General features: G+C 59.5%; 1 protein-coding gene across 3 annotated transcripts in view; it reads right to left on the reverse strand.

Moving 5' to 3' along the window:
• Window positions 1-9: 9 nt before the first annotated feature.
• CERCAM (cerebral endothelial cell adhesion molecule) overlaps window positions 10-8,474 on the reverse strand; it is a 24,497-nt gene continuing 16,032 nt past the window's right edge. For 2 of the 3 annotated variants that reach the window (XM_023533007.1, XM_011364191.2), the window contains 11 exons: window positions 7,125-7,235; window positions 6,843-6,960; window positions 6,187-6,321; window positions 5,821-6,025; window positions 4,155-4,274; window positions 3,752-3,828; window positions 3,549-3,655; window positions 2,595-2,727; window positions 1,131-1,258; window positions 753-956; window positions 10-362 (listed from right to left, as the gene is read on the reverse strand). In XM_023533007.1, the coding sequence (XP_023388775.1) occupies window positions 110-362; window positions 753-956; window positions 1,131-1,258; window positions 2,595-2,727; window positions 3,549-3,655; window positions 3,752-3,828; window positions 4,155-4,274; window positions 5,821-6,025; window positions 6,187-6,321; window positions 6,843-6,960; window positions 7,125-7,198 (1,554 nt within the window). In that variant the 5' untranslated portion in view covers window positions 7,199-7,235 and the 3' untranslated portion in view covers window positions 10-109. Of the gene's footprint in view, window positions 363-752; window positions 957-1,130; window positions 1,259-2,594; window positions 2,728-3,548; window positions 3,656-3,751; window positions 3,829-4,154; window positions 4,275-5,820; window positions 6,026-6,186; window positions 6,322-6,842; window positions 6,961-7,124; window positions 7,316-8,474 lie in introns of those variants that run through there. The other variant, XM_023533006.1, reaches the window with a different exon arrangement.

Consider the following 8,474-nt stretch of genomic DNA (forward strand, 5'->3'; position numbering starts at 1 on the left):
AGAAACAGCCCGAGAAGGGGAAAAAGGACCCAGAAGCAGAATTGGCCACAGAGAGGAGAGAAAACTGAGGACCACAAGGCTGGGGGCCTCTTCCCAGCCCCGCACTCACCTAGAGCTCGTCCCTGGGGTGGGGATGGAGGCTGTGCCCACTGCTGCCAGCCAGGTCCAGGCGGGGGCCACGCAGGGTCTTGTGAGAACCGCTCCAGCTGATGAGGCGGCCGCTGTCGTCGTCCCAGAGTGAGGACGTCTCCGTATCGCTGAGCCATTCTGCGTCCCCCGCGTAGTGGGTGGGAGCAGCAAGCAGGGGCCGGGCCGAGAAGGCCCGTAGGTCCCTCGGCCAGAAATGTGCCTTGTACTGCTCGCTGTGAGGTAGGAGGACAGCTCAGGGGGCTGAGGCAAACCCCACCACCCAGACCTCATGCTAGCCCGGAGCCTGGCACCTCACCTGCCCGCAGCACCTCACTGCCCTCCCTAGCGAGACCTCACGACAAACACGAGAGGCAGGGTTTCCCTTCTCCCCATTTTCCAGATGAGGAAACTGATGGGGAACAGGAAAGTCGCTCATCTAAAATCTCATGGGCTGCAGAGAATTCACACCTAGGTTGGCCTGACGCCAGGGGCTGGGTGACCTGGAAGAAGTGACTCAGCTTTGTCAGCCTCAGTCTCCCCACCTACCCAGCAGGGGACTCACTACTTGCCGAGGTGGGCTGCCGGGACAGGGCGAGCCTGCCCCGCCCCAACCTGTGACTCACTTGGGGTGCTGGTCAAACATGATGGGCAGGAACTCGTCCACGGGCAGCATCCGGCGCAGGGGCTGGGAGGCCAGCAGCTTGCGGGCGCCCGCCAGGCTCAGGACGTATGCTAGTGTCCAGTAGGAGTACCCGGCCACCACCAGGTGCGGCAGCCCCTCCACGGCCTCCTCCTCCTCAGGGTTCACCTGCTTCCGGCCAAGGTAGCTGCTCGTGACATCAAGAGTTCAGGAATCACTAGAGGTCCTGGCGTGTCACAGGACCCCTCCCCCAACCCCATCCTCCAGGCCCAGGCTGGGGGAAGGAAGGCTCCAAGCAGGAGGGGGCAGACCCCCCGAGGTGCGTCCCCTCGCCCCTGCCCCTTGGGCGCTGGCTGCCTACATCAGGTCCCACGGAAGTCTCTCTGCCTCCACCTCCGCCATCAGCTGCCGCAGCCGCCCCTGGAAGTTGCTCTCAAAGCGGACGTCATCCTCGAACACCACGACCTGGGCCAGGCCCCTGGCAACCACCTGTGGTAGGCAGTGGGGTGGGGCGACTCTGTAGATTTGAGCTGTCCCCTTCCACCCGGCCAACAATGACACTCTCCCTGGCCTCACTTATATGCCAGATGCTCAGCCTGGCCACATCGCTCAGCTGCTCTGGAGCCCACGGGGGCTCCCACCACCTGGGGACTGAAGACCCAATGCCTCGCCCTGGCATTCGTGGCCCTCCAGGCCCCCGCCGAGCTCCCCAAGTAGACTCATGGTGGCGATCGGAACCTGTGCTGCATTCGCTGAGTGCTACTACATCCCAGGGGCCAAGGCGCCACTACCTATCTCTAGAGACCCTCAGGAGACAGCGCACACGATGGCCCTGTACAGCAGCAAGGAGACAGAGACACAGGGAGGTGCAAGCACCTGTCCAAAGACACACAGCCAGGAAGTGGCGGAGCCGGGATCTGAACCGCCACGGGCTGGACTCCGGGGCCCGCACCCCCATCTCGGCCTCCTCAGCTTTCCTAAAGGAAGCTGAGCTGGGTGGGGGTGGGGAAGACCCTAGCCCCAACATCCCTAACGAAAAGAACTTTCTGGACCTTTTGGAAACGTGAAAAGAACATGAAATTAGCTCAGTAAATGTACCTCATCCTTCAATCTGTTCAGAGACAGCAGAAAATAAACAGAAATATAAGCTCACACGCGTCTATTTTGGCTAGAGCAGAAAATAAGAACAAGGAGTGAGTGTGCATCACGTCCTAGAGGAGGCATCCCTCGGGGGCCAGGACCCAGCAAGTGGCCTCTCAGTGGCCCCTGGAGGTCAATCCCTTGGTCCTTCCCGTGGTGTCCAAGCAGTAGCCTTTCTGAGGCCCTCACACTCCAGCCCTGGGCTGAAGCTTCTCACAGAGGTGAGCGGGCCGCTCACGCACCCAACGCCCTCCTGCCTCAGGGCCTCTGCTTCCAGTTTTCCTCTGCCAAGAAGGCTCTTCTCCCCACCAGTCAATGGCAAGGCCCACCCTGACCCCACACCAGGCCAGTCCACACTCTAGAACAGCCTGTACACCTCCCCTCTGAGGCAAGCTCGGTTCTTTCTTGATTTCTGTTTCCCCTCAGGTCCCTGGGCCCCAGGAGGGCAGGGCTGTATTCTTGTTCACCTCTGAGCCGGATACGTCCTAGCACACAGTAGGTGCTCACTAGAAACTGCAGAACGAATAAGGTATAGGGCTGAACACATAGGTGGTTTAAAGCTGCTGGCCGGGGCTTTGTTAATGCACTCAGTCACCCATCAGTCACTTGAGGGCTGGGCACAAGGCAGTGAATAGGTGGCCCCTGCTCTCCCGGAGGGCGTGGGCCGAGGGAGCGGGGTCCTCACCTCCTCCCAGATGGAGTAGTGGCTCAGGAAGCAGCCCACCTCGCCCTTGGTCAGCGTGCGGCCGGAGTAGGGGTCCTGGTAGCCAGGGAGCAGGTCCACGCCGAGGCTCCGCATGATACTGCTGTTGAGTGTCCTGAGGGAGACGGGTGTGACGGGGTGAAAGGTGCCTTCTGGGGACATGTCTGGGGGAGCCTGGCCGGTGTGTGCTGGTGGCAGTCCCGCTAGAGTCTGGTTCGAAGGAGGTTTCAGTCTTATTACTGCGTCGTGTGGTCTGAAGCCATTGGTGGCTGGATTGGGGGGAACCACAGCCACCTCGGGCAGGGGTGACCCTCGGGGGAGGGGGTGGCGGCATGGGGAGGCGGGAGGAAGCCTGAGGGGGGTGCACCCCAGGATGAATGTGGGGAACATGGCAGAGGCCCAACCAAAGGGTGCAGCCAGACGGGGCAAATAGCAGCGGGCACATGGGGCCTCGTAACCCCAGGCTCCCCCGGGGAGTGTGACTGGTCTGCTCCCACCCCATCCATCAGGGACCTGATGGAGAAGAAGAACCCTGATAATAATCACGAAGACACCTGACCTCTGGAATACTTACTGTATCAGGCCCTGGCTAAATCTTCCTCAAACCCTTACAAACCTCTGAGAGGAAGGTACCCTGATTGGCCATTTACACACAGGGCTGAAATATAGGGGTGACTTGTCGAGGTCACAGAGCTGGTAAGTGGCAGAGCTGGGACCCCAGCCAAGGAGCCCCAGACCTTGGGTCTTTAACCGCTGAATCCCCCTTCCCCCGGGGACTGAGGTGGCGCATCCCATCCTGGCTCTGCTTTCCCCGGGGACCCCCTGAGACAGAATTACTCAGGCCCTGCTTGAATACCTCCTGGAACAAGAAACTCATTCAACTTTCCCCCCGTCTCAGGAGCACCGATGGGCCGCGCTGTGCCCCAGGGAGCTCACCGGCCGTCCACGGCATCCAGCACCCGCCCAGACACCTCCATTTCCCAGAGCGAGCTCAGCATGCGCTCACGGCGGTCTGGCCGGCGGGCCAGGCTGATGACGAAGACCTGGAGGAGGCGGGAGAGGTGGGTGCGCGGAGCGGGTGCCAGGGAGGGGAGGCCCTCCCGCCTCCGACCCCAGACCTGCAGGCTGGGGGCACTCACCTCATCAAACCCCATCTTGGTGGGACTCTTTGGGGGCCGGGACACATGAGCCGAGGCCCACATGGGGGGCCCATCCACTGTGGAGGAAAGTACACCCAACTGTGAGTCCCTAAAATTCCTGTCGACAGTGACCCTGGCATCCTAGCTGCCCCATTTCTGTCCCCTTGGCAGAAGGCCCAGCAGGAAGGGCCTTCAGACATCACAGAATCCATCTGCCTCCCCTGGACAGATGGGGAGACTGAGGCCCAGTAGAGAAAGAGACTTGCCCAGAGCCAGGGAATGAGTTAGGGACGAGGCTGGGCCCCCGAACCCGCTGCGCACTCATGTCTGGGGCCTAGGAGAGGGGGTGCATGGGGGGGCAGGGAGCGGGAGCCGCACTGGGCGCCAGGCTCTCAGCCCTCACCTAGCGCCTCCAAGATCAGGTGGATGAAGTTGACCCTCTCGTCCTGCAGGTCCTGGTAGGATTTCACAGGCACGTTCATGTACCCGTAACGGTGCTCATTGCACACGTGGACTGACACCCCTGCGGAGAGAGGCCACGTGAGTGTCGGAGTGGGGGCGCAGGGCTCTCAGAACCCAGCTGAGAGGTCCCGGGCCCGCCCAGTCCTGCCAGTGACCCTAGAGCACCTGCTGGGGGCCGGGGCAATGGTGGCGAGCAAGACAGAGCCCCTGCCTTCAGGGGGTCAGGTTGAGGCAGGAGCAGGCCATCTCCAGGGTGACTACAGCCACGGGAGGCCATTGCCACACCCCCTACATCTCTCCCATGTCTGCCCAGAGCCAGCCAGGACCTAGCACTGTCACCGTTTACCCAGATCCCCGCATTTAACTCCGCACCCCCTCCTGTCCCCTCCATGCTGTCCCCACTGGCAACCGGCGGCCTTTTATTTCTTCAAGATGCGTCACCTTTACTAGAATTCTTTATTTATCCTTTATTTTCTATAGACCGTGAGCTCAATAGCTGGGTGCTGGAAGCATAAAAGATGGAGACAAAACCGCCGTTCGCTAAACTCCTTCAAACCGCTGACCGATTAACAGCGGCTGACGCTCGAAGTGGCGGCAGCAATAAAAAAAGACTCTCGCTCCTTCTCATTTTCTCTCCATGTGTTTGCTTCACCTTCACTCGCTTTTTACACCTGATTTTTTTTTTTTCCCTCCTGCATGTCTGCATTGTAGATGTCGCCAATACCGGTGCCCAGAAAAGCTGATGACAATGCTCCCCTCTCTGGCCACTCCTCACACGGCTGCTTGCTCAGGTGCAGCACCTCTGGATCGAATCGTCACTTCTCGTTCACTCCGACCACCAGCAGAGTCCTCCATGCACCAGACAGTCTTCATGTCCCCGCCGCCTCTCAATCCACACCCCAAATTCTATCCTCTGGAGCCTTCTCGAGAACCTCACTCCAACATTCGTGTCTCTGTTTTGATCTTGTCTTCGACTCTTCTGCAGAACCGGATTCATTCCATCCAAACCCAAACGCTTTCTAGTAACTTACATCTTAAAATAACTCCCAACACCAGAGTGATCTTTGCAGGGTTCAGATCCCACCACATGATCTTCTGACTGCCCACTGCTCTCAGGCTCAAGCCCAGACACTTGCTGGTCAGTTCCACACCGGCTGGCACCGGCCTCACCTGCCACACCTGCCTCAGCGGGCACCAAGCCCCACACCCTTCCTGTGTTCAGCCACCCTCCTTTTTGTGTCCCCTGCCACCACGGGCCTCTGCACCTGCTGGTCCCATCGCCTGACATACTCTGACGGGAAGGGAGGCTCCAGGAGGGAAAGGACTGCTTGATTTTACTCATCACTTTCTCCCCAGTACTTGGCACATGACAGGTGCTCCATAAATATTTGCCTAATGAAAGAATACGTGATAGTGCCATGATGCGGACCGCCAGAAGAAAGATCTGATCTACTGGAGCAGCGGTCTCAAGAAAGGCTGTGACCCAAAGGACAAACAGGAGCGAACGAGATGAACTGTGGAGCGGGGAAGGGCATGCGAGGCTAAGGGAACAGCACGTGCAAAGGCCTAGAGTCTTCCAAGGAATGCTCAAGGAGAGCCGTCCTCACCAGCAGCCTGACAGGAGTAGGCGAAGACGATGATGTCGTCGAAGGGCCAGGTGTAGTTGGGGTGAGGGGGGTAGAAGGCGAGCTGGGCCGCCCCCTCTGCCCGTAAGGAAACCAGGAAGGTGGAGTGGACCATGGGGACCCGGAAGCAGCCCCGGCGCTGGCGGTTCTTGGTGGGGAAGTACTCGGCTGTGCGGCGGTAGTAGCCCTGGGGAAGGGGGTGCTCTGGGCTGTGAGAGGAGCCCCTCGCCCCCCAGAACACTGCTCTCTGCCATGGCCCACAGACCCCGAGGCCTTCGGGCTCTCTGCTCTTCATGCCCCTTCTCCCAGGACCTCGAGCCCCCCTGAGGCCCCCGCCCCCGGCCTCACCTGGGGAGTGATCCCACACCAGAAATTGGAGTAGTAGGTCTGAGAGTCCAGCATTGGGGCGACCACGGGCAGCCCCTGCTCTATCAGAAGGCGCAGCGTCTGGTTGTTGGTCAGAATGTTGTCTGTATCTGCAAACTTTGGGCAGGGGGATGTCACGGGCCCCAGCCTTGCTTGTCCCCCAGGGAACACTGAGGGATCCCTCCAGATTGCCAGAGACCCAGAGTGGCTCCTAGGATCCAGTGAGGGGCCCTTAGAGAGGTCTAGCCTACAAACCAGGAGATCTGTTTTTGGACCAAGGATCCGGCCTGAGGCACTGGCTCAGGGACCAGGTCCACAGATTTAGACCTAAATTGTTGACTTAAGAACTTTACCTGAGATCTGACTTAGAAAGCAGATGCAAAGACCTACTCCGAGCTCTGGCGCAGGGAACTAGGCTCAGCACATACCCTGGGATCTACCTCAGAGATCCAGGCTTAGTATCTAGTCTGATACTAGGTACTAAGCATAGGGATCCCAGCTCAATATCTGGTCTGGTTTCTGACCCAGGTTGCTAGCGGAAGAATCCAGCCTACAGGAGGTTAAGTCACATCGAATTTTCTGTCAGCGACAGATACCAGCACCGATGGGAAACCCAACCGCAGGCCAGGCTTTCTTACCAGGATGTAGTCAGCTCCCCAGCCCCTGGCAAAGGTCAGGGCTTCCTGCTTCAACTCCATCAGAAACTGGTACCTTTCTTTGGTCCAGTGCTTGGGACTCTCTTCGTCTGGGTAGGACCTGAGTGGGTAAAGGGATGAGATATTCCCATGGGGTAGGTGCCTCTCCCTCTCTGCAGGGACTGGACAGAGCCCTGGCCTGCAGGCTGTGGCTTACGCTGCCCCTTTCCCTGTGAGTTGCAGCTGCTGCCCCTCCTCCCAGAGCCTTTCCCCTCAGGTCACCACCTGGGCTCCCCCTCGGGCCTCCAGACCACGGCGGCATAGTCATTGCCCACAGCGGCCAGCCACTCCTGTAGCATCTCTGTGGTGTTGTCCACGTTGTGGTCCGTGGCACACCTGGGGACACAGGAGGAAGAAGAGTGAGGGCACAGCCTCCAAAGGCCCCTGAGGCAGCCTTGACCCCTGGAGCACCAACACTTGGAGGCTGGCCTCTCCTGGGAGCAATGGAAGTAGGTGGCAGGCAGCCAGGTCCCTATCACTGGTCTGTGACCCACTGTGAGACTCCTGGCAAGTTCCGAACCTCTCTGGGCTTCACTTTCTCCCTCTGTGACTATGAGATGTCCTCTGAGGCTGGAAGCAGCCCACCGGGCTGAGATAACAAAACGCGAGAACATTTGGAAAAGTGAAAAGTACCTCATCTTAGAAGCACACACACAGTCCTTGGTTACCTGCCTTCCTTGCTGTGCGACCACAGGTCAGCCGCTTCCCCTCTCTGAGTAAGGACTGGACAGAAAAGCTGCTGCTTCTCTCAGCTCAAAGGTCGTAATAAGGCCCCAACACTCTGAGTGTCCCTGGGAAGTGCTGATGGACCCTCTCCCGTCCTGTGAGAGAGGCCCCCATGGCCGAGTTGGGGTGGGGGGCTTAGACGGGAGCCCAGGCTTTCCATGGCACTGCCCCTTTAAGTCAACTGCCCAGGAGTGAAGACTAACTACGTGTCAAGTCCCGCAGGGGTGGGAACTAACGAACTCCCAAAATGTGGTAATTGTGGGCGGCCTCCCCAGGCCACGGCTCCGCCCCTAGCCCAAGTTTGGTGTGTTGTGAGGGGTAGTTTGTCATTTCTCTCAGTTTATCCCCAACCTCAGCTTGGGACTCCTCCCTGTTCTGGCTTCCACAGACTGTGGCCTCTGAGTCCAGTGCCTTGTAGAGGACGCCTGGGAGGAGGGACCCTGGGTGGGGGGGTGTGTGCAGCCATGAGCTGGCAGGACCACTCCTCTACAGAGAGAGGCTGGAAGCAGCCCAGATGGAGGAAGAGCGAGTCTGACTCCCCTGCAGGGCTGACAGCATCCCCACTGCTCCCCAAGAGCTCCCAGTCCTGCTGATCTCGGCCACCTTGGCCCCGGGGCACCAGCTGTTCCTGTCTGCTGCACTCCAAGTCAAGCCAACCACAGGCCCCATGGGGTTGAGCTGTAAGCTGGGCCCAACTTACACCCAGAGGAGGTCCCAAGAGGAGGAGCAGGGGACAGGGTGGGTGTCTTAGGGTCAACATAAGTACTCAGAGGTCAGTCTGCAGGGCCAGGGGGTACAGGGTCCTGCCTGGGGGGCTTGGGGCTGTGGAGGGCCCGTCTGGGAGGGGAG

The sequence above is a fragment of the Pteropus vampyrus genome, unplaced genomic scaffold (genome assembly GCF_000151845.1).
Source record: "Pteropus vampyrus isolate Shadow unplaced genomic scaffold, Pvam_2.0 Scaffold95, whole genome shotgun sequence".
NCBI classification, from domain to species: Eukaryota; Metazoa; Chordata; class Mammalia; order Chiroptera; family Pteropodidae; genus Pteropus; species Pteropus vampyrus.